Below are 25840 nucleotides of genomic sequence, written 5' to 3'. Positions count from 1 at the left end.
CTCTTTTAGATTCAAGACTTTTATGGAAAAGGACAAGAATGGGCCTGAAATCAAAGTCCTAAACCTGGGAACGCTGATTTTAATAAAATCAGATTTAATTTGGCTGGAGTAGATGGGAGCAGACACTTTGAAGTAAATCTGTGACAGAACGGTGGGACGCATTCAAGAGGAACATAGGGACAGTAAAGGGTCAACATGTTCCAATCAAGAAAAAGGGTGGCACCAACAAGTCCAGCGAACCTGGATATCGAGGGATATACAGCATTGGATAAATAGAAAAGGGAGGCTTATGGCAGACATCAAGGTCTCAAAACAGGAGAAGCTCTAGAGCAGCATAGAATGTTTAAGAGGAAACATAAAAGGGACATTAGGAGAGCAAAAGGGGAACAAGAAAGAATACTGGCAGGTAGAATCAAGGAAAATCCTAAATTGTTTTACAAATACAGTAAAGGTAAAAGGGTAACTCGGGACTTAAGGACCACAGTGGCAATTTGCGTGTGGATCAGAGGATATAGGTAGGCTTCTAAATTAATACTTTGTGTCGGTGTTCACTAGTGAGAGAGACAATGTGGGTATAGAAATCAGGGGAAAGAACTGAGAGACAATTAAATAAATTAACATAGACGGAGATAGTCTGGCAGGCTTAAAAGTAGATAGATCTTCAGGACTGGAGAAATGTATCCCAGGCTCTTGAGTGAGGCAAGGGAGGAAATAACAAGGCACTGGCAATAATTTTCAATTTCTCTCCGGCCACTGGAGAGGTGTCGGAGGACTGGAGGACAGACATTAGGGTACCATTATTCAAGAAGGGAAAAATCAGAAAATACAAGCCAGTCAATCAAACATCAGTGGCGGAGAAACTATTGGAAGCAGAATTAATCTGCATTTGGAGAAGGATGTGGAGATGCCGGCGTTGGACTGGGGTAAGCACAGTAAGAAGTCTCACAACACCAGGTTAAAGTCCAACAGGTTTATTTGGTAGCAAATACCATAAGCTTTCGGAGCAATGCTCCTTCGTCAGATGGAGTGGATATCTGCTGATATCTGAGCAGATATCCACTCCATCTGACGAAGGAGCAGTGCTCCGAAAGCTTATGGTATTTGCTACCAAATAAACCTGTTGGACTTTAACCTGGTGTTGTGAGACTTCTTACTTTGGAGGAGGAGGCATCAATCAAGAACAGGCAACATGATTTTAAGGGAAGATCATTTCTGACCAACTTGATTGAATTCTTCGAAGAGGTGACCAGATGAGGGAAATGCATTTAATGTAGTCTTCTTAGACTTCAGCAAGGCTTTTGATGAGGTCCCACATGGGAGACTGAAAGCAAAGGTAAGAGCCCATGGGATCCAAATAAATTTGCCAAATTGGATCCCGGATTGGCTGAGTGGTAGGAAGCAGCAGGTGATGACTGAGAGGTGTTTTTCGGACTGGAAGACTGTTTCCAGAGGATTCCGTAGGGGTTAGTGTTGGGGCCTTGCTGTTTGTGGTTTATATAAATGAATTAGACTTGAATGTGGGAGGGCTGATCAGTAAATTTGCAGATGATATGAAAATTGGTAGGATGGTAAATAGTGAGGAGGACAGCCTTAGATTGCAGGAGGATATAGATGGGCTGGTCAAATGGGCTGATCAATGGTAAATGGAATTCATTCCGAATAAGTGTGAGATGATGCGCTTGGACAGGAAAAACAGAACAAGGGAATACATGATGATCAGCAGGACCCTGGGAAGCACCGAGGATCAGAGGGACTTTGGTATGTAAATACACCAATCCCTTAAGATAAGTAAGACAGGTGGATAACATGGTTTCGAAGGCATATGGTATTCTTACCTTTATTCGCCGAGGCATGGAATTTAAGAGCTGGGAAAGCTGGAGCCCTCTCCCCACCAGCCCCAGCCCCTCTGACCCAGAGAGCTACGACCACCTGGAGGCTCTAAGCACTCCCTCCACTCCTACTTCTACACCCGCCCCACACTCCTAAAAATAAACTCTCACAGCCTCACAATCACTAACACTGCTCTTTTAAATTTACTTGCAGGTCTTAGAGATCCTCTGACCTGGCAGTAACGCAGATATACGGACTCGACCACTGGCTCATCCGCGACCGTGACCCCAGGGACATCATTCACATACCGGCCTTCGAACCATCCACTCCGGAGCGTGGTCTGGATATCGAACGACCAGTGAAACCAAAACACAGCCCGATAGCAACCCGACCGCGCAGCCCCAACTACTGACGCAGGAACTGCAAGCAAGGCAACAAATCCTCCATCCACACACCGATCAGAGCGAAGAACCTCATTGGACACAACCATACCCTTAACATTGCAAACTGTTCTTACCGTCTTCCAAGCTCGAAAAGAAGCAGTCACTCCAGGGAGCATGGATAATGTGCAGGCCTGCAGGTGAGAGTGAAACAATGCGGTCCCAAGGCCTCCCTCCCCAGCTTACTGCTTGCAAATGTCCAATCTCTGGAAAACAAGCTGAACAAACTTAAAGCCAGACTCACTTTCCAAAGAGAACTGAGGGACTGCTGTGTACTCTGTTTCACGGAGACGTGGCTCACTCCTGCTTCACCAGACAGTGCCCTACAACCAGAGGGCTTCTCAATCCGTGGAATGGACCGTGTGGCGGCCTCAGGCAAGGCTAGGGGAGGTGGGGTCTACTTCCTAATCAACACTTTGTGGTGCCTAGACGTAGCAACACTGACAACTTTCTGCTCCCCCAGACCTAGAATACCTGACGCTAATGAAGTAGGCAATTTTCCAAAAGCCATATTGGCACCATTCATAACGTGCCTACAATGCAGAGGGGAACACCCGGATGGATATTCGTTCAAACCCCCTCTGCACAGCTGAGAGACCTTTAAATTTCAAAGCCAACGAAAGATCCTTATTCTGCCCAGCAACAGCGCGAAGCTGCATTTTAAACCGGCCTTTGGCCAAGGAAGATCGGGATATCTGCGAGTCAAGACCGAGAGTGGGCTATATGGCATAACCAGACTATCAATAAAATATTACAGGAATAAAATGGCCAAGGCAGGCAAAGAAACTTAACAAACTAGGGTAAAAGGAATAAAAGATTAGATTAAATCTCCCTACACACAGCAGGACAAAATGACATTAACACCTAATCTCGCAAGCAGGGAACACAGACACAAAACAATGAGGTCAATTCAGATAAGGGGACACATAGAGGGGATAATGGGAAACACATTAAAACACCGGGGCAAGAACAGGTATCCCATTAACACAAACACACACCATACAAATGCAAATTGACAAGCCTCCCAGAGAACTTCCTGACCCGACAGACCACTTTATACATATTGTAAAAATGCATAATCAAATGTTCCCGCTCGAATTTGGATCCCTATAAAGATCCAGAGCTGATGTGAAAGGATTGAGATCAACGTGGCCAAGCCACTGTTTCGGAGCTGGTTACGTCGGTTCTCCCTGGGTTCCCAGTAATTGTACAATAAAGAAAAACACTTTGAATGTTGCCTTGCGACTCGACTTCTTTGAATGCACTGGTACAAGGGATTTTTCCCTACAACACTAAAATGGCCGGAGACTTCAATCAGGCCAAGCTCAAGAGTGTACTACCAAGTTACCACCAACACATCTCCTGTTCCACCAAAGGCCCAAACATCCTAGACCACTGCTGCACAAATATCAAACATGCCTACCATTCTATTGCCTGCCCACACTTTGGCAAATCAGACCACAAGGCTATGCTCCTGCTCCCGGCATACAAGCAAAACTGAAGTGGGGGAATCCATCAAAGAAAATAGTGCAATGTTGGTCGAAGGAATCGGATGATCTCTCACGTGGAGTCAGTGGGCTGGTCAGTATTTAAAAACTTTGCAACCAGCCTGAATGAGTACGCCACTACGGTAACTGACTTCATTCCCCAACCAGAAACCATGGATGAACAGGGATATCCACTGCTTGCAGAAGTCCACGTCTGAGGCGTTCAAGTTAGGCAACACCGACCTATACAAGAAAGCCAGATACGATCCAAGGAGATCCATCAAAGATGCCAAAACATAGTACTGGACCAAGTTAGAGTCCCAAGCTAGCCACACCAACCCCCGCCGATTATGGCAAGTTCTGCAAGACATAACAGGCTACAAGATGAAGGTATGTAAAATTGCCAGCTCCAACGCACCCATCCCTGATAAGCTCAATGCATTCTATGCCCGTTTTGAGCAAGAGATCAGCGGAAACATGCCCTCCACCGTGGAAGAACTTGTATCTGGGGTCATAACTGCAGATGTCAGAGCAGCTTTCTCGAAGGTCAACCCATGGAAAGTGACTGGCCTGGATGGGGTACCCGGACGAGCACTCAGCTGGATCAGCTGGCGGGGGTATTCACAGACATCTTCAACCTCTCTTTACAACAATCTGAAGTCCCTATTTGCTTCAAGAAGATGACCATCATCCCGGCACCTAAGAAAAACCAAGCAGCGTGCCTTAATGACTATCGACCGGTGACTCTGACATCCATCATTATGAAGTGCTTCAAAAAGCCAGTCATGGTATGAATCAATTCCAGCCTCCTGGTCTACCTGGATCCTCTAGTTTGCCTACCGCCGCAACAGGTCCACAGCAGACGCCATCTCACTGGCCCTGCACTCAAACCTGGAACACCTAGATAACAAGGACACCTATGTCAGACTCCTATTTATTGACTACAGCTCAGCCTTCAACACCATTATTCCCACGAAACTCATCTCCAAACTCCGTGGCCTGGGCTTTGGCAACTCCCTCTGCGACTGGATCCTGAACTTCCTAACTCACAGACCACAATCAGTAAGGATAGGCAACAACACCTCCTCCACGATCATCCTCAACACCGGTGCACCACAAGGCTGTGTTCTCAGCCCCCTACTATACTCCTTATACACCTATGACTGTGTGGCCAAATTCCCCTCCAATTCAATTTTCAACTTTGCTGATGACACCACCGTAGTGGGTCGGATCTCAAACAGTAATGAGACAGAGTACAGGAATGAAGTAGAGAATCTAGTGAACTGGTGCGATGACAATAATCTCTCCCTCAATGTCAACAAAATGAAGGAGATTGTCATCAACTTCAGGAAGCATAAAGGAGAACATGCCCCTGTCTACATCAACGGGGATGAAGTAGGAAGGGTCGACAGCTTCAAGCTTTTAGGTGACCAGATCACCAAAAACTTGTCCTGGTCTCTCCATGCCGACACTATAGTTAAGAAAGCCCACTAACGCCTCTACTTTCTCAGAAGACTAAGGAAATTTGGCATGTCAGCTACGACTCTAACAACTTTTACAGATGCACCACAGAAAGCATTCTTTCTGGTTGTATCACAGCTTTGTATGGCTCCTGCTCTGCCCAAGACTGCAAGGAACTACAAAAGGTCGTGAATGTAGTCCAATCCATCACGCAAACCAGCCTCCCATCCATTGACTCTGTCTACACTTCCCACTGCCTTGGCAAAGCAGCCAGCATAATTAAGGACCCCATGCACTCCGGACATTCTCTCTTATACCTTCTTCCTTCAGGAAAAAAATACAAAAATCTGAGATCACGTACCAACCGACTCAAGAACAGCTTCTTCCCTACTGCTGTCAAACGTTTGAATGGACTTACCTTGCATTAAATTGACTTTCTCTACACCTTAGCTATGACTGTAACACTACATTCTGCACTCTCTCATTTCCTTCTCTATGAATGGTATGATTTGTCTGTATAGCATGCAAGAAACAATACTTTTCACTATATGTTAATACATGTGACAATAATAAATCAAATCAAATATATAAAATGTTGGTTAGGCCACAGCCAGAGTATTGTGTGCATTTCTGGAACCCACATTATAGGAGGGATGTGATAGCACTGGAAAGGGTGAAGAGGAGACTTACCAGGATGTTGCCTGGGCTAGAGAGTTTTAGTCATGTAGAGATTGGATAGACTGCGGTTGTTTTCCTTGAAGCAGAGCAGACAAGAGAGGCGATATGATTAAGGTGTATAAAATTATGAGGGACATAGATCGAGCAGGCAGGAAGGAACTTTTTCCCTTGGTGGAGGGATCAATGACTAGGGGCAGAGTGTTAAGGTAAGAGGCAGGAGGGTTTGGGGAATCTGAGGAAAATCTTTTTCACCCAAAAGGTGGAGAGAGTCTGGAACTCACTGCCTGAAAGGAGGGTGGAGGCAGAGACCCTCATAATATTGAAGAAGTACATGGCTAGGAAAGGATTAGAGGGATATGGGCCAAACACGGGCAATTGGGATGAGCTGGGAGGGCACCATTGTTGGCATGGACTGGTTGGACCGAAGGGCCTGTTTTTGTGTTGTATTGCTCTGTGACTCTATAAGGCATTTAGATAAGTATTCAGATGTGCACTAGCGATGTCAAGGCATGTGAGGCTATAGGCCAAATGTTGCAAAATAGGATTAAAATAGTTGGGTGGTTGGTCTTTGATCGGCACAGACGCGATGGGCCGAAGGGCATTTCTGTGCTGTATACCTCTGAGTCTATGACTTTTCTCCGCCTTCCCATGCAAATCACTCAGTCAAGGGCAGTTAGGGATAGGCAACAGACACTGGCCTTGTCAGCAAAGCTCACATTCAACAAACAAATACATTTTTAAGAAGGGCAGGAGCTGCTACACCTTGTCTTTCACTTCCTTCTCACTGTCCATTGCTCAAAGCACTTCTTGCAAGTGAAACAGCAACTTATTAGTATTTACTTCAATTATTATTATACATTTGCTGCTCATGATGTGACTCCTCTGTATTGGGGATACCAAGCATAGATTGGCTAACTGCTTTGCAGAACAGTTTCATTTAAGTTCCTAAGTGTGATCTCAAGTTTCAGGCCACCTATCATTTTAATACTCTGCTCCACTCACATTCTGACCACTTGACCTCCTGCACAATTCCAATGAAATTCAATAAAAACTCACAGAACAGTAATTCACCTCTCGGCTAGGCACTTCACAGTCTTCAGGACTTAACATGAAGTTAACAATTACAGATTATAACTTCTGCTCTTTCTTTTGCTGTGGATGGCAGCTATGGGCAACAATTCTACATTTTCCATTCACACTTCCTCGTTTCTTTATTCATCGCTTTCCTACCCACCTTTTGCCTTGCACGATCATCTTTTTTGCCAATTAACATCTCCTGCCTTCCAGCCTATCATAAGCCGTCCCTTTTGATTCCTCCTCCCTTCCCCCATTTCCCTGTCACTGTGCTTGCTTTAAAATTGAACTTTTTGCAATTCTAATAAAAGGCCATAGACCCAAGATACTGGGCCAGATCTTCATAGCAGATGCAAGTAGGCCTGGACAGGTAGCTTTTTGACCGTTTCTAGATTATTCTTTTATTATGTTTACTGTAATAAGATAACATGGTCAAGATACCATTTTGTACTAACATTGGGCTAAAGACATCATTCTGTAGTCTGTAATTCATAATCAGCTACATGCATTAATGAAGAATTACTGCACAATTCTTAACCAGCCAGAAAGAGTTGATTGACTATGTAGTGTACCTCATTTAAGGTATAATTGAAAAATTTGTAATTAATCAAGTAGTTATATTATTGAAGCGGGGTTATATTCAAAAATCTGTATTTTGTTTGAAAAGTACAAATTAGCTGTTGAGATTCTGTCTGTGGGAACAACATGTGATCCAATACTGTATGATAGCCTGAAACCTCTCTGTCCATGATAAAGCTATGAGAACTTGGTAATGAATGGAGATTTGTACAAGATCAGGTAGAAGAGACAGTGTAAACAGTTCCATTATTTCTTCCAATGAGACAATGTACACAGGTAGATAGATAATGAAATTGACCAACTGTTAAAATACAATGGGGTTCAGTTCGAGATGAGCTAATGGTAATTTAGGGGTTCAAAGTAAAAGTTCCAAGGGACTTCTTTGCTGCCTAGTCGTATACTCAAATCTCCCGAAGCAAAATTCCAGAAGAATTGCTGTCAACAAAGGAACCTAATGGGAAAAAAACCTAATCTAACCAAAGCAGATTATGGATAGGTGTGGAGGTCACAGGGCAGTTGTCAAACATTGATTGGAACCGTTATAGGTCGAATAGTTCGGATGGGACAGTTTTTGTACAGTGTGTGCAGGAGGGTTTCCTGACACAATATGTGGATAGGCCGACAAAAGGTGGGGCCACATTGGACTTGGTAATGAACCGGGCCAAATGTTAGATTTGGTTGTGGGAGAGCACTTTGGAGATAGTGATCATAATTCGGTGTCTTTCATTATTGCAATGGAGAGGGATAGGGCCTTACGGCAGGGCAAGGTTTATAATTGGGGGAGGGGTAATTATGATGCAATTAGGCAAGAATTAGGGAGCATAAGATGGGAACAGAAACTATCAGGGAAAGGCACAAATGAAAAGTGGAGCTTGTTCAAGGAACAAATACTGCGCGTCCTTGATAGGTATGTCCCTGTCAGGCAGGGAGGAAATGGCCAAGTGAGGGAACCATGGTTCACAAAAGAGGTTGAATGTTTTGTCAAGAGGAAGAAGGAAGCGTATGTAAGGATGAGAAAACAAGGTTCAGTTGGGTCCATTGAGGGTTACAAGTGAGCAAGGAATGAGCTGAAAAAAGGGCTTAGGAGAGCTAGGAGGGGGGCATGAGAAGTCCTTGGCGGGTCGGATCAAGGAAAACCCCAAGGCATTTTACTCTTATGTGAGGATAAAAGAATGACCAGGGTGAGGTTAGGGCCGGTCAAGCACAGTAGTGGGAACTTGTGCATGGAATCAGAAGAGATAGGAGAGGCGATGAATGAATACTTTTCTTCAGTGTTCACCAAGGAGAGGGGCCATGTTTTTGAGGATGAGAGTGTGATACAGGCTGATAGGCTGGAGGAGGCAGATGTTCTGAGGGAAGATATATTAGCAATTTTGAAAAACCTGAAGTTCGAGAAGTCCCCTGGGCCAGATGAGATATATCCTAGGATTCTTTGGGAGCAAGGGATGAGATTGCAGAGCCTTTGGCTTTGATCTTTGGGCCCTCACCGTCCACGGGGATAGTGCCAGAGGACTGGAGAGTGGCGAATGTTGTTCCTCTGTTCAAGAAAGGAAATAGGAATGACGCTGGTAATTATAGGCCGATTAGTCTTACATCGGTGGTCGGCAAGTTAATGGAAAAGGTCCTGAGGGATAGGATTTATGACCATTTAGAAAGATACAGCTTAATCCAGGATAGTCAACACGGATTCGTGAAGGGTAAGTCTTGCCTCACAAATTTGATTGAATTTTTTGAGGAGGTAACTAAGTGTGTCGATGAAGGTAGAGCAGTTGATATCATATACATGGATTTTAATAAGGCGTTTGATAAGGTCTCCCATGGTCAGCTCATGAAGAAAGTAAGGAGGTGTGGGATAGAGGGAAATTTGGCCAATTAGATAAGTAACTGGCTATCTCATAGAAGACAGAGGGTGGTGGTGGATGGAAAATTTTCAGACTGGAGACCAGTTACCAGCGGTGTACCACAACGATCAGTGCTGGGTCCTCTGCTATTTGTGATTTTTATAAATGACTTGGAGGAGGGGGCTGAAGGGTGTATCAGTAAATTTGCAGATGACACCAAGATTGGTGGAGTAGTGGATGAGGTGGAGGGCTGTTGTAGGCTGCAAAGAGACATTGACAGGATGCAGAGCTGGGCCGAAAAATGGCAGATGGAGTTTAACCCCGATAAGTGCGAGGTGATTCATTTTGGTAGGACAAATTTGAATGCGGATTACAGGGTCAAAGGTAGCGTTCTGAGAAATCTGGAGGAACAGAGAGATCTTGGGGTTCATATCCACAGATCTCTGAAGGTTGCCACTCAAGTGGATAGAGCCGTGAAGAAGACCTATAGTGTGTTAGCGTTTATTAACAGGGGTTTGAGTTTAAGAGCCGTGGGGTTATGCTGCAACCTTGGTGAGACCACATTTGGAACACTGTGTGCAGTTCCGGTCAACTCACTATAAGAAGGATGTGGAAGCACTGGAAAGAGTGCAAAGGAGATTTACCAGGATGCTGCCTGGTTTGGAGGGTAGGTCTTATGAGGAAAGGTTGAGGGAGCGAGGGCCTTTCTCTTTAGAGCGGAGGAGGTTGAGAGGCAACTTACTAGAGGTTTATAAGATGATGAGGGGGATAGATAGAGTGGACGTTCAGAGACTATTTCCTCGGGTGGATGTAGCTGTTACTAGGGGGCGTGGAATCATAGAAACCCTACAGTGCAGAAGGAGGCCATTCGGCCCATCGAGTCTGCACCGACCACAATCCCACCCAGGCCCTACCCACTAATCCCTTTTTTTTTTACCCGCTAATTTACCCGCTAATCCCTCTAACCTACGCATCCCAGGACTCTAAGGGGCAATTTTTAACCTGGCCAATCAACCTAACCCGCACATCTTTGGACTGTGGGAGGAAACCGGAGCACCCGGAGGAAACCCACGCAGACACGAGGAGAATGCGCAAACTCCACACAGACAGTGACCCGAGCCGGAAATCGAACCCGGGACCCTGGAGCTGTGAAGCAGCAGTGCTAACCACTGTGCTACCGTGCCGCCCTCCTATATCTTCCACCACGAACTATAAGGTTCGTGGTGGAAGATATAGGAGGGATGTACGAGGTAGGTTCTTGACTCAGAGAGTGGTTGGGGTGTGGAATGGACTGCCGGCTGTGATAGTGGAGTCGGACACTTTAGGAACTTTCAAGCGGTTATTGGATATGCACATGGAGCACACCAAAATGATAGGGAGTGGGATAGCTTGATCTTGGTTTCGGAAAAGGTTCGGCACAACATCGTGGGCCGAAGGGCCTGTACTGTGCTGTACTGTTCTATGTTCTAATGGGAATTACATTCTCTGGCCTGATCAACCGATTGAAGTTATAAAAGTCTGTCTTGTATTATTAGATATAGAACATAGAACATTACAGCGCAGAACAGGCCCTTCGGCCCACGATGTTGCACCGACCAGTTAAAAAAAAAACTGTGACCCTCCAACCTAAACCAATTTCTTTTCGTCCATGAACCTATCTACGGATCTCTTAAACGCCCCCAAACTAGGCGCATTTACAACTGATGCTGGCAGGGCATTCCAATCCCTCACCACCCTCTGGGTAAAGAACCTACCCCTGACATCCGTTCTATAACTACCCCCCCTCAATTTAAAGCCATGCCCCCTCGTGCTGGATTTCTCCATCAGAGGAAAAAGGCTATCACTATCCACCCTATCTAAACCTCTAATCATCTTATATGTTTCAATAAGATCCCCTCTTAGCCGCCGCCTTTCCAGCGAAAACAATCCCAAATCCCTCAGCCTCTCCTCATAGGATCTCCCCTCCATACCAGGCAACATCCTGGTAAACCTCCTCTGCACCCTCTCCAAAGCCTCCACATCCTTCCTGTAATGTGGGGACCAGAACTGCACACAGTACTCCAAGTGCGGCCGCACCAGAGTTGTGTACAGTTGCAACATAACGCTACGACTCCTAAATTCAATCCCCCTACCAATAAACGCCAAGACACCATATGCCTTCTTAACAACCTTATCTACTTGATTCCCAACTTTCAGGGATCTATGCACACATACACCTAGATCCCTCTGCTCCTCCACACTATTCATAGTCCTCCCGTTAGCCCTATACTCAACACATCTGTTATTCCTACCAAAGTGAATTACCTCACACTTCTCCGCATTAAACTCCATCCGCCACCTCTCGGCCCAACTTTGCAACCTGTCTAAGTCTTCCTGCAAACTACGACACCCTTCCTCACTGTCTACCACACCACCGACTTTGGTGTCATCAGCAAATTTGCTAATCCACCCAACTATACCCTCATCCAGATCATTAATAAATATTACAAACAGCAGTGGCCCCAAAACAGATCCCTGAGGTACACCACTTGTAACCGCACTCCATGATGAATATTTACTATCAACCACCGCCCTCTGTTTCCTATCCGCTAGCCAATTCCTGATCCAATTTCCTAGATCACCCCCAATCCCATACATCTGCATTTTCTGCAGAAGCCTACCATGGTGAACCTTATCAAACGCCTTACTAAAATCCATATATACCACGTCCACTGCCTTGCCCCCATCCACCTCCTTGGTCACTTTCTCAAAAAACTCAATAAGGTTAGTAAGGCACGACCTACCTGCCACAAAACCATGCTGACTATCACCTATCAATTCATTACTCTCCAAATAACTATAAATCCTATCCCTTATAATTTTTTCCAACATCTTGCCGACAACAGAAGTGAGACTCACCGGTCTATAATTCCCGGGGAAGTCTCTGTTCCCCTTCTTAAACAATGGGACAACATTCGCTAACCTCCAATCTTCTGGTACTATACCAGAGGCCAACGACGACCTGAAGATCAGAGCCAGAGGCTCTGCAATCACTTCTCTTGCCTCCCAGAGAATCCTTGGATAAATCCCATCCGGACCAGGGGATTTATCTATTTTCAGACCCTCCAGAATATCCTGCACATCCTCCTTATCAACTGTAATACTGTCTATTCTACTCCCCTGCAACCCAGTGTCCTCCTCAGCTATATTCATGTCCCCTTGCGTGAACACCGAAGAGAAATATTGGTTCAATGCTTCACCAATCTCCTCCGGTTCCACACATAACTTCCCTCTGCCATCTATAACTGGCCCTAAACTTGCCCTAACCAACCTTCTGTTCTTGACATACCTATAGAACGCCTTAGGATTCTCTTTAACCCTATCCGCCAAAGTCTTCTCATGTCCCCTTTTAGCCCTTCTAAGCTCGCTCTTCAACTCCCTCTTAGCCAATCTAAAGCTTTCTAGAGCACTACCCGAGTGCTCACGTCTCATCCGAACATAAGCCTCCTTTTTCTTTTTAACCAACAAAGAAACTTTTTTGGTGCACCACGGTTCCCTAGCCCTACCAATTCCTCCTTGCCTGACAGGGACATACCTATCACAGACTCGCAGTAGCTGCTCCTTGAAAAAACTCCACATGTCGGACGTTCCCAGTCCCTGTAATCTCCTAGTCCAACCTATGTTTCCTAATTCTCTCCTAATAGCCTCATAATTACCCTTCCCCCAGCTAAAACCACTGGCCCGAGGTTCATGCCTATCCCTTTCCATCACTAAGGTGAACGTAACCGAATTGTGGTCACTATCACCAAAATGCACACCAACTTCCAAGTCTAGCACCTGGTCTGGCTCATTTCCCAGCACCAGATCCAATATAGCCTCACCTCTAGTTGGCCTGTCTACATACTGAGTCAAAAAACCTTCCTGCACGCTTTGAACAAAAACAATATATCTTTTGCCTTTCAATAAACTTCTTTATATTTGCTATTCAACAATCCTGCCTTGACATATGGTTAAAGTCTTGTCCAAACAAGATGTTTTATTAAGTTATTTTGGGACTGAATCATTAATTTTGAATAAAAGCAAAGTCCTATTGATGCCGGAAATCTGCAAAACCGTGAATGTTGGAAAAACTCATCAGGTCTGGCAGTATCCGCAAAGAGAAACGTAGGCTGGGATTTTCTGGGCTCCCATTCACGTTGGACAGGTTTTGCGGCGAGAGCAGAAAATATTGCAAGAAGGCCTCAGTCACGTTTCATGTTGAAGTAAAAGCAGGAAGCGATCGGCCCCTTCCCCATCAATGGTGGACCACGTTTCCTGCTATTCAACATCAGGAACCTCATTATAACACATTAACATTTCATTATCAGGCCCATACGCTGGAATCATAGCCCACGTCAAATACTGCATCCACAGCGGTGTGATGGCAGAACATTGTGATGCATGACTGGTTTCAACAGGTGTGCATCTGCCGAGCAAAGCTCTGAGAGATCTAAGGAGTGAGTTCACTCAAGCTGGCACAGCAATCATGGAGCGACTCTGCATCTTTGGGGGTCTTGTTGGGTAGTGGTGGTCATGATGTGGAGATGCCGGCGTTGGACTGGGGTAAACACAGTAAGAAGTTTAACAACACCTGAAGAAGGGGCTTAAGACTCCGAAAGCTTGTGGCTTTTGCTACCAAATACACCTGTTGGACTGTAACCTGGTGTTGTTAAGCTTCTTACTGTGGGTAGTGGTGGGCAGGGGATGAACATGGGTGCAGAATGTTTCCTGGGTCTGCCAGCCATGATTTCCAGCTAAAGCTAAAGTGCTAGCTGTGTGCAGGGGTGGCCTTCAAATTTGGCACCCTAATCATCAAAGTGCTGAGGTGATGACAGGCGAGCAAACCAGAGGCTGCCCACCAGCGATATGGTTTAGAACCCATCCCCGCCAATTTTCCTTTAAGTGCCAGTTAGAAAAAAAAGTTAGCAGAAAAAGCCACCATTACTAGGTTCAATGCTGCTTTTTCTGCCCAACGTCGGTCGGGCTTTACCGATATGTCCTTCCTTCAGAACTGGAGGTAGGAAGATGATAGGTTTTATGCCATTAAAAGGGGGCGGGGGAGGTGGGCAAAAGTGGTCAGGGATAGATTAGAGGGCGGGGGAAATTAAATGACAAAGATGTCATGGAACAAAAGGTGAAGGGAGTGGTAATGATAGCATTAAAGACTAAAGCAGTGGCTCAGGGTTAATAGCAGAATTAAGGTTAACACTATCTGAAAGCAAAAACACGAGGGTAAGATACACATAGGCACTTTGGGGGGAAAGAGTTCAAAACAGGGCACAGAGCTCATGGTCTGATGTTGTCATACAAAATGTTGAGTCTAGAAGGCTGTAAAGTGTCTATTTGGAAGTTGAGGGGCTGTTCCTCCAACTTGCACTTGGGAATACCATGGCAGACCAAGGCCAGAGATGTGAGCACGAGAGGAAGCTAGCGAATTGAAATGCCAAATGAACAGAAGGCATTTGGTCTTCCCAATGTAGAGGAGACTGCATTGTGAGCAGCAAATACAGTGGACTAACTTGAAAAAAGTACAAGTAATTTGCTACTTCATCTGGAAAAAGGGTTCGGGATCTTGGACAGTGAGGAGGGAAGTGATAAAGGGGAAGGAAGGTATTATACCTCCTGCGATTGTATATGAAAGTGTCCTCAGAAGGGGATGAGCTGTTGGGGACGAGAGAGGAATAGACCAAGGTGTCACTGAAGGTGAGGGGAAGATGTGTTTGGTGATGGCATCATGCTAGAGTTGACTGAAATGGCAGAGGATGATCCTTTGAATGAGGAAGCTGGTGAAGTGGAAAGTGAGAACAAGGGCACCCTATTGTGGTTGTGAAGGGAGGGAAGAGGGCTGGACAGGTTGAGTGCCCTGTCAACCATAGTGAGCAGGGGGTTGGGGGAAGAGAATCCTTGGCTGAGGAAAAAGGAAGACATATCAGAAATGGAAAATGGCATCATCTGAACAGATGCAACGTGGAAGTGGCGTTGGACCATGTGAAAATGAGAGAAGGGTGGAAATTGGAAGCAATTTTTTTCCAATTCCAGAATAGATGTAACTTGATGATTAATTAATTAATCTTGAATCAACTAACTTTGAATGATTCAATCAAATTAAAGTAAAACACAATAAAAAAAATTACAGTGATGCACTAAAAGTTGCTGCTGTGGCTAAGGGCCCAGCAGAGGTCCTGACACCCTCACAGGTGCTGTAATTACCCAGAAAGTTTGATCATCCAACAGGCTGATTTGCACTATCCTGAACCTTCTGTGAATGTCTCTTACACTGGTCTGTGTCAGAGACAGGCTAGATAAATGCTGCTTATCGGGATACTTACATTAGATTGGTTACACTGTTTAATCATTAGTGTAATTCACCGATTAACCCATGTAACCCAACCCACCACTCCCACACACACCCCTTGACCCCCAACCACCTACTCCCCTGCCCGAACCCACCTGACCCGACTATCCACTTCCATTCCATTCACTCATCAATCCACTTACACACTCACCCACTCACTCCACTGAAAGACTTGAGACCTTTAAAAACTTACCTGAATATGGCAGTTGTTGTAAAAAAAAATGGGGGAGGCACATCCTCTGTGCTGCGCCTCTTGGCCAATCTTCTCCTGGATGGCTGCATCAAAGCTTCCTTGTTCCAACTGGGATCGAAGTCCCGGCTGAAAGTGTGCAAATGGATAAGGCACAATGATGTCTGCAGTCAGCAGTGAAGCATGCAGCATTCCTGCTGATCAGAATATTTGACCCAGAAGATCTCTGTGGGCGGGACAGTGGCATAGTGGTTAGCAACTGCTGCCTCAGTGCCAGGGACCCGGGTTCGATTCCTGGCTTGGGTCACTGTCTGTGTGGAGTTTGCACAATTTCCCCATGTCTGCTTGGGTTTCCTCCGACAGTCCGAAAGACGTGCTGGTTAGGTGCATTGGCCATGCTAAATTCTCCTTCAGTGTACCTGAACAGGCGCCGGGGTGTGGCGACTGGAGAATTTTCACAGTAACTTCATTGCAGTGTTAATGTAAGCCTACTTGTGGCACAAATAAATAAAACAAATGCTGTCAGACCTGAGTGTTTCCAGAATTTCCTGTTTTTTCTACCAAATTGGGAAGTATAATTAATACAGAGGAAGATTATAACAGATACAGGAAGACAGCAGTACACTTGCAGAATAAGACATTACATAAGTGTGAGGTGGTAGATTTTTGTAGGAAGAATGAGGTTATATACTCTTTGACAATTTAGTGTCTAAATGGGATAGAGGAACAGAGGGATAGGAGGGCATAGATAATTAGAAGTAACAACACAGGCTAATAGGATCATTAAAAAAAAGCTGGGGTTCATTATTAGGGGCTTAAAATTGAAAAGCAGAGAAACCATGTTAAACTTGTATAAAAGTCAGTTAAGCTCATAACCGTTTTGACGTCCATATTACAGAAAGGATTAGAGGCACTGAGGAAGGCACACAACAGATTTACAAGAATGATACCAGAACTGATCAGGAAAAACTGAACAGGCTGGGCTCCTTCTCTGAAGAAGATGGAAGAGTGGCCAGTTAGAGGTTTTAAAATTATGAAAGGATTTGATAGGGTAGATGTAAAAATGTTTCCATTTGTGAGAAGAGACTAGAAGTGGGATCATAAATAAGATAAATTATATGGGGAATTCAGGAAAACCTCTTTGGTTTCATGGAATTCAGTATCACGAGTTGTTGAAGCAAACAGCTTAGATGCATTTAAGAGGAAACTGGATAAACATGAGAAGATAAAGAATACCCACATAAAGAATAACCTTTAGATCCATGTTTGGGTTAATATCAAAAAGAGCAGTGGGTGGTCTAATTATTAGAAATTTGTAAAGAGTGTTCACACAGCAGTCATTCACTGTTGCCAATGTTCTACCACATCCAGCCATGTAGATGTCTGCACCTTTGCAGATGCAGCAAGTAACAACACTGGGCAGCAGGTGAAATTGGCATGGTAACTCATAGGTTGGTCTCAGGAACCCACTTGCAGATCCTTCATGTTACACCACATGCCCTTTCACATTTTTCATTCGTTCACGAGATGGGCACATAGCTGGCTGGGCCAAAATTTACTGCCTATCCCTAATTGCCCTGAAGTGGTGATGCGCTACCTTCTTGAACTGCTGCAGTTAATGCAGTGTAGGTACACTCATTGTGCTGTTAGGACTGCTTTTTCAGATATTTACCTGGACTTGGGTGTCACAATTTCAAGCCCAAGAGTGCCTCACCCATAATCATATAACATTAGCACACTGTCTTTGCTGGCCTTTGTAACTCCAAGGGACTATTCCAGCAGAGTCCTATAAGCTCCAGAATACAACAAGCTATTTTGAGGTGCTCACACACAAGCACAGTGCACCCAACGAGGCTTGTCTTGAATTCTCCAGCAACGTATGGAAAAGCTGTTTATATGAGAGATCCAACAGGAAAATGTCCTACTGCAGATGGCAAAATATGAACTGCCCACACCCATCCCTCGCTCCTCCACAACTCGGCATTAAAGTTGCAGAAGGTCACAGCAGGAGGTTACACATCGGCATTGAGTAACATCACTCATAGTTTTAGGATTGTTGCCATTGTTTCTTTCAGTTCTGAGTGATTGAATACCCAGAATCAGTTCACGCTACTATGATCGACAGGAGTTGAGAAGGTTTCATACACAAATGTAGAAGATTGATGGGTGGAACCCTGTTTACATGGAAATTTCCACCTGCAGAGAGAATCAGCTCAGTACTAAAAGGGAAGTGAATTCTGCCAAAAGGAAGACCAAGCTTGGAAGATGTTTGTGGCTGAACTTGTGGCAGAATGGACTGCCCAGAATAGCCTGCAAAATGTATCTTTATTAAATCTGCTAACCTACATATAATTTATAGTTCATACAGACCGTGATTAGCCTGTTCACTTACATTTAAGTTACAAAAAGTGAAATCTTGTTGGTTATTTCTGATTTGGGGATCATTCAAGAAACTTGCTTCTTTTGATTTACAGATCCCCACTGGAATATAACACTACCCTTTTACATGGTTCGTATAAAATTAACCTCAACATCAGTCCTAATCACTTACAAAAATTGTTCAGTGTATGCAAAATGAATGAAACCATTAATTATGCTTAATAATGAAAAATCAAATATTGAAATGATTTGAAATTTAAATTAGGATTACAGATTAACATGTAGTTATTTAGAAGGGTACTGATGACTTCTGCCCATCATAAACTGAATCATACACAAATTTGAGCTCCAAGATGAGGTTGAATATAATTGGTGTGAAGGTTCCTCAATGTGGAGCAGCAGAGTTGAAACAAATCTTCCAGGATTCCTGCTCCAGTTCACAATCTGCTGAGCTCCTTCTTTTAAGTAAGTATGTGAACATTATGTGAAGACAAGATCTTATATGGCAGTAACAAAGAGTCATTCACAAGCAAAATGTTAGCTCTGTTCCCTCTCCAGATGCTATCAGACCTGCTGAGATTTTGCACCATTTTTTTCTTTGTTTCAGATTCCAGCATCTGCAGTCATATGTTTTCATCTTATGTGACTATGATCACTTCCTCCCCCCACAGTTGAACTGTGTGTCAATAATTGCAGTCTAGAGATGAACGGGAATATAGGATTGTTGTCTATGGAGCCAAAGGGTGAATTCATAATTCCAAGAATTTACCCTCTAGCTCCAAATGAGGGAAGATTCTAATCAAGGATGTGTGATCAGAGATCAGCTACTAACACTGATTGTTTCCTTAAGTGCAGGTCCCACTGGAAGCAATTAAGGCCTCCGTGAATTAACTTGACATTGCACTATAAGACACTGTCATCAAGAGAGATGGGGAGAAAATTGGGTATAAAAGTTACCATTTATTATTTATCGACCAGCTGTCTGCGAAGGAAAAAAGATTAAATGTCTAAGTTTCTCACCTTCTCTCCGTGCACTGGCTATCACATTAGCAGCAGATTTACTCATCACGTGGACTATATAGAGTGGGCAGTTAATACAACTGGCTATAGTAATTGCCCTTTGGGTGGCTTCAGCCTCCACTTCTTCAGGTCGACAAAGTTCATGACCTTCAGGTCCAGTGATTCCCTTTGAGAGTATCTTCTTTGCACCCTGCAAAAAACATTGTACTGTGTGTAACTTATAAGGATTTTCTCTGTTACTACTGTGAAAGCCTTCTATGATTTACTCTCCCACACATTTTATGTTCTATCTGAAGATATTAATTAGAAATTAAAGGGTACTGGAATTGCTCAGGCATCTGATTTCCTACAATTCCACTAATTAAAGACCATTGCCAGCTCATGTCATGCTTTTCCAACAGCTCTTGAGTCTGTGAATGTCTTCATATTCTTCAAATTCTAGACATTAAAACCTCTAAGTAATATAACAATTTATTTTGCAAAGAATTGTTCAATTTGAGGAGAGAAATATACACTCAGTTCGATGGAAACAAATTTGTATCTTTTTCCCCTTCAAATTTTAAAAAAAAAATTATACTTTGCTTTCATTTCCCTGAACCATGCACCATTTCCTGACCACCTGACCAGGCAAGTACCAGTCTGAAGCCCCTTACTAACAGTGCTCTGTATCCAACTGCTACAATGAACACAAGATCAGGTAGGTGCTCACATTACTTGACTTTCCGTATGGAAGCAGAATTCTGCTTACCCAAAGGACTATCGATAAAACTGATCGGTTTTGCAAAAATATTCTGAGGAAAGGTCACAAATCTGAAATGGTAACATGGTTTTTCTCTCCACAGATGCTGCTTGACCTGCTGAGTATTCCAGCATTTTCTGTTTTTATATTAGAACCAATCAACATGATGCCCTTATCAAGTGCAACAATGAATTTGCACCTTAGTACTCCAGCTCATCGCTTATTACTGTTAAATTCCCAAAATATGGGACTTAAAATTTCCTAGGAAACCCCAAGGGTACATGCAATGATACAGTAAGAAGTTTAACAACACCAGGTTAAAGTCCAACAGGTTTATTTGGTAGCAAAAGCCCCTTCTTCAGGTGAGTGGGAATTCTGTTCACAAACAGGGCATATAAAGACACAAACTCAATTTACAGAATAATGGTTGGAATGCGAATACTTACAGCTAATCAAGTCTTTAAGATACAAACAATGTGAGTGGAGAGAGCATTAAGACAGGTTAAAGAGATGTGTACTGTCTCCAGACAGGACAGCCAGTGAGACTCTGCAGGTCCAGGCAAGCTGTGGGGATTCCAGATAGTGTGACATGAACCCAATATCCAGGTTGAGGCCGTCCTCATGTGTGCGGAACTTGGCTATCAGTTTCTGCTCAGCGACTCTGCGCTGTCGTGTGTTGTGCAGGCCGCCTTGGAGAACACTTATCCGAATATCAGAGGCCGAATGCCCGTGACCGCTAAAGTGCTCCCCAACAGGAAGAGAGCAGTCTTCTCCACATTTATCCACATTTATCCACAGTTCTCCACAGTTAGCTCCACATATGCAATGATAGGCAGACCCCTGGATCTTTCCCTGATACTTATTTGATTAAGAGAAGGTAAGCAGAAAATTCCAAGTGGAAATTTCTAAATTCTGGATAAGCTGTCAAAGGTGCTCGGTCTGGATTCTAGCAAGGGGAACCACTGGCACATGAAGGTATCCATTAAAATGAGTTTCCTTATATAGAGCAATACAGCACGGCCCACGGCTGGTATATTACAGTATGTACAAAGTGAGTTATCAGGAAGGCAAATTGCCCCTCAGGTTTGCCCATCAGCTCCCTAAAATACCGAGGACCAGGGTACCACCTGACGTCAATGCCACATCACCATGCATCCCATAGATTAGCCTATCCACTCTTTTAACCCTTTGCATACAGGCAGTAAGATGTGTTTTGGGATACCATGAGAAATACAGGTATGCAGATGCAGCAATGTACTGTAGTGTAGAGCAATGTCACTTTTATACAGCATTATACCTGTTTAAAAAAGACGGGTGGCACTTGAATCCCAGGGGGACCAATATCCTGGCGGGAAGGTTGGCTAAGGCTACTGGTGAGACTTTAAACTAGAAAGGTTGGGGGGAGGGAATCGAAATGAGGGGACTGAGAGCGAGGAGGTTAGCTCGCAAATAGATAAGGAATGTAGACAGGGTAAGAGGGAGGTTAGACGAGTGAGGGAGAAGGGAAGTGCTCAGGCTGAAGGTCTGAGATGTGTCTATTTTAATGCCAGGAGTGTAGTGAATAAAGTGGATGAGCTTGGAGCGTGGATTGCTGCTTCGAATTGTGATGTGGTGGCCATTACGGAGACTTGGATGTCTCAGGGACAGGACTGGGTGCTTCAGGTGCCGGGTTTTAAATGTTTCAGGAAGGACAGGGAGGGAGGCAAGAGAGGGGGGGGAGTGGCACTGTTGATCAGGGATAGTGTCACGGCTGTAGAGAAGGTGGACGCCGTGGAGGGACTGACTACGGAATCTCTGTGGGTGGAGGTTAGGAACAGGAAGGGGTCGGTAACTTTGCTGGGTGTTTTCTATAGGCCGCCCAATAGTAACAGAGATGTTGAGGAGCAGATGGGGAAACAGATCCTGGAGAGATGTAGGAATAACAGAGTTGTCGTGATGGGAGATTTTAATTTCCCAAACATAGATTGGAATATCCCTAGGGCTAGGGGTTTGGATGGAGAGGAGTTTGTTAGGTGTGTCCAGGAGAGTTTCCTGACACAGTATGTGGATAAGCCTACTAGAGGAGAGGCTGTTCTTGATCTGGTGCTGGCTAATGAACCTGGACAGGTGGAGGATCTCTCGGTGGGTGAGCATCTTGGGGATAGCGATCATAATTCTATCTCCTTCACGATAGCATTGGAAAGAGATAGGGTCAGGCAGGCTAGGAAAGTGTTTCTCTGGAGTAAAGGGAAATACAGTGTCATCAGGGAGGAAATTAGACGGGTAAATTGGAAGGAGGCATTCTTGGGGAAAAGTACCGAAGGAAAGTGGAGGATTTTCAAGGAATGTTTGTCTGGAGCTCTGCATGACAACGTTCCGATGAGACAGGGGGGTGTTGGTAGGGTACGGGAACCGTGGTGCACGAAGGTTGTGATGAACCTGGTGAATAAGAAAAGAGAGGCGTACAGAAGGTTCAGAGAGCTAGGAGGTGTTAAGGATTTAGAGGAGTATACGCGATGTAGGAAGGAGCTTAAGAAGGAAATTAGGAGAGCGAGAAGGGGTCATGAGAAGACCTTGGCGGGTAAGATTAAGGAGAATCCCAAGGCTTTCTACAAATATGTCAAGAGTAAAAGGATGAGATGTGAAGGCATAGGACCCTTAAAAGGTGAAGGGGGAAAAGTTTGTGCGGAACCGTTAGAAATGGCGGAGGTGCTTAATGAATACTTTACCTCGGTATTCACGGTGGAAAGGGATCTGGGTGGTTGTACTGCTGGATTGCGGAGGACAGAAAGGATCGAGCATGTGGACATAAAGAAAGAGGATGTGTTGGAACTATTGAATGGCATCAAGGTTGGTAAGTCGCCGGGACCGGATGGGATGTACCCCAGGTTACTGTGGGAGGCGAGGGAGGAGATTGCGGAGCCTTTGGCGATGATCTTTGCATCGTCGATGGAGACGGGAGAGGTTCCGGAGGATTGGAGGATTGCGGATGTGGTCCCTATATTCAAGAAAGGGAACAGGGACAGCCCGGGAAATTACCGACCGGTGAGTCTAACCTCAGTGGTTGGTAAGTTGATGGAGAGGATCCTGAGAGACAGGATTTATGATCATCTAGAGAAGTTTAGTATGATCAAAAGTAGTCAGCACGGCTTTGTCAGGGGCAGGTCGTGCCTTACGAGCCTGGTTGAGTTCTTTGAAAATGTGACCAAGCACATTGACGAAGGAAGAGCGGTGGATGTGGTCTATATGGACTTCAGCAAAGCGTTCGATAAGGTCCCCCATGCAAGACTTCTTGAGAAAGTGAGAGGGCATGGGATCCAAGGGGCTGTTGCCTTGTGGATCCAGAACTGGCTTGCCTGCAGAAGGCAGAGAGTGGCTGTGGAGGGGTCTTTCTCTGCATGGAGGTCAGTGACCAGTGGAGTGCCCCAGGGATCTGTTCTGGGACCCTTGCTGTTTGTCATTTTCATAAATGACCTGGATGAGGAAGTGGAGGGATGGGTTGGTAAGTTTGCTGATGACACCAAGGTAGGTGGTGTTGTGGATAGTTTGGAGGGATGTCAGAAGTTGCAGCGAGACATAGATAGAATGCAAGACTGGGCGGAGAAGTGGCAGATGGACTTCAACCCGGATAAGTGTGTAGTGATCCATTTTGGCAGATCCAATGGGATGGAGCAGCAGTATAAAATGAAGGGTACCATTCTTAGCAGTGTAGAGGATCAGAAGGACCTTGGGGTCCGGGTCCATAGGACTCTTAAATCGGCCTCGCAGGTGGAGGATGCGGTCAAGAAGGCGTATGGCGTACTAGCCTTCATTAATCGAGGGATTGAGTTTAGGAGTCGGGAGATAATGCTGCAGCTTTATAGGACCCTGGTTAGACCCCACTTGGAGTACTGCGCGCAGTTCTGGTCACCTCATTACAGGAAAGATGTTGAAGCCATTGAAAGGGTGCAGAGGAGATTTACAAGGATGTTGCCTGGATTGGGGGGCATGCCTTATGAGGATAGGTTGAGGGAGCTTGGTCTCTTCTCCCTGGAGAGACGAAGGATGAGAGGTGACCTGATAGAGGTTTACAAGATGTTGAGGGGTCTGGATAGGGTGGACTCTCAGAGGCTATTTCCAAGGGCTGAAATGGTTGCTACGAGAGGACACAGGTTTAAGGTGCTGGGGGGTAGGTACAGGGGGGATGTCAGAGGTAAGTTTTTCACTCAGAGGGTGGTGGGTGAGTGGAATCGGCTGACGTCGGTGGTGGTGGAGGCAAACTCGTTGGGGTCTTTTAAGAGACTTCTGGATGAGTACATGGGATTTAATGGGATTGAGGGCTATAGATAGGCCTAGAGGTGGGGATGTGATCGGCGCAACTTGTGGGCCGAAGGGCCTGTTTGTGCTGTGGCTTTCTATGTTCTATGTTCTATTAAGAGGTGGACAGTGTTCTTTATTTAAGTAGTTGTATGATTGCTTTAAGAGCAGGTCACATGATTTGATGGCGATATCACTGGTGTATTTCAGACGCTCCGACTTTTGGTTTTAGTTTGTATTCTGTACAGACATCTCTTCCAATAAAGAACAAAGAACAAAGAAAATTACAGCACAGGAACAGGCCCTTCGGCCCTCCAAGCCTGCACCGACCATGCTGCCTGACTTAACTAAAACCCCTACGCTTCCGGGGACCATATTATAAGAACATAAGAACATAAGAAATAGGAGCAGGAATAGGCCATCTAGCCCCTCGAGCCTGCCCCGCCACTCAATAAGATCATGGCTGATCTGAAGTGGATCAGTTCCACTTACCCGCCTGATCCCTATAACCCCTAATTCCCTTACCAATCAGGAATCCATCTATCCGTGATTTAAACATATTCAACGAGGTAGCCTCCACTACTTCAGTGGGCAGAGAATTCCAGAGATTCACCACCCTCTGAGAGAAGAAGTTCCTCCTCAACTCGGTCCTAAACTGACCCCCCTTTATTTTGAGGCTGTGCCCTCTAGTTCTAGCTTCCTTTCTAAGTGGAAAGAATCTCTCCACCTCTACCCTATCCAGCCCCTTCATTATCTTATAGGTCTCTATAAGATCCCCCCTCAGCCTTCTAAATTCCAATGAGTACAAACCCAATCTGCTCAGTCTCTCCTCATAATCAATACCCCTCATCTCTGGTATCAACCTGGTGAACCTTCTCTGCACTCCCTCCAAGGCCAATATATCCTTCGCAAATAAGGGGACCAATACTGCACACAGTATTCCAGCTGCGGCCTCACCAATGCCCTGTACAGATGCAGCAAGACATCTCTGCTTTTATATTCTATCCCCCTTGCGATATAGGCCAACACCCCATTTGCCTTCTTGATCACCTGTTGCACCTGCAGACTGGGTTTTTGCGTCTCATGCACAAGGACCCCCAGGTCCCTTTGCACAGTAGCATGTTGTAATTTCTTTCCATTTAGATAATAATCCAATTTCCTCCAAAGTGAATAACCTCGCATTTGTCAACGTTATACTCCATCTGCCAGATCCTCGCCCACTCACTCGGCCTGTCCAAATCTCTCTGCAGACCTTCTACGCCCTCCACACGATTCACTTTTCCACTTATCTTTGTGTCGTCTGCAAACTTTGTTACCCTACTCAGTCCCCTCCTCCAGATCGTCTATATAAATGGTAAATAGTTGAGGCCCCAGTACTGATCCCTGCGGCACGCCACTAGTTACCATCTGCCAACCAGAAAAGCACCCATTTATTCCGACTCTCTGCTTCCTGTCGGATAGCCAATCCCCAATC

General features: G+C 45.0%; 1 protein-coding gene across 2 annotated transcripts in view; it reads right to left on the bottom strand.

Moving 5' to 3' along the window:
- Positions 1-25840, bottom strand: part of dpys (dihydropyrimidinase) — a 225793-nt gene that overhangs the window by 142353 nt on the left and 57600 nt on the right. For both annotated transcript variants that reach the window (XR_013498353.1, XM_078216692.1), the window contains exon 4: positions 19353-19542. Coding sequence is in view for 1 of the 2 variants with exons in the window: in XM_078216692.1 (XP_078072818.1) it covers positions 19353-19542 (190 nt within the window). In the remaining variant the exon portion in view is untranslated. The remainder of the gene's footprint in view (positions 1-19352; positions 19543-25840) is intronic.

The sequence above is a fragment of the Mustelus asterias genome, chromosome 7 (genome assembly GCF_964213995.1).
Source record: "Mustelus asterias chromosome 7, sMusAst1.hap1.1, whole genome shotgun sequence".
Taxonomy (NCBI): Eukaryota; Metazoa; Chordata; class Chondrichthyes; order Carcharhiniformes; family Triakidae; genus Mustelus; species Mustelus asterias.
The sequence above is the reverse complement of the archived record's forward strand: the minus strand, read 5'-3'. Positions and strand labels throughout refer to the sequence as shown.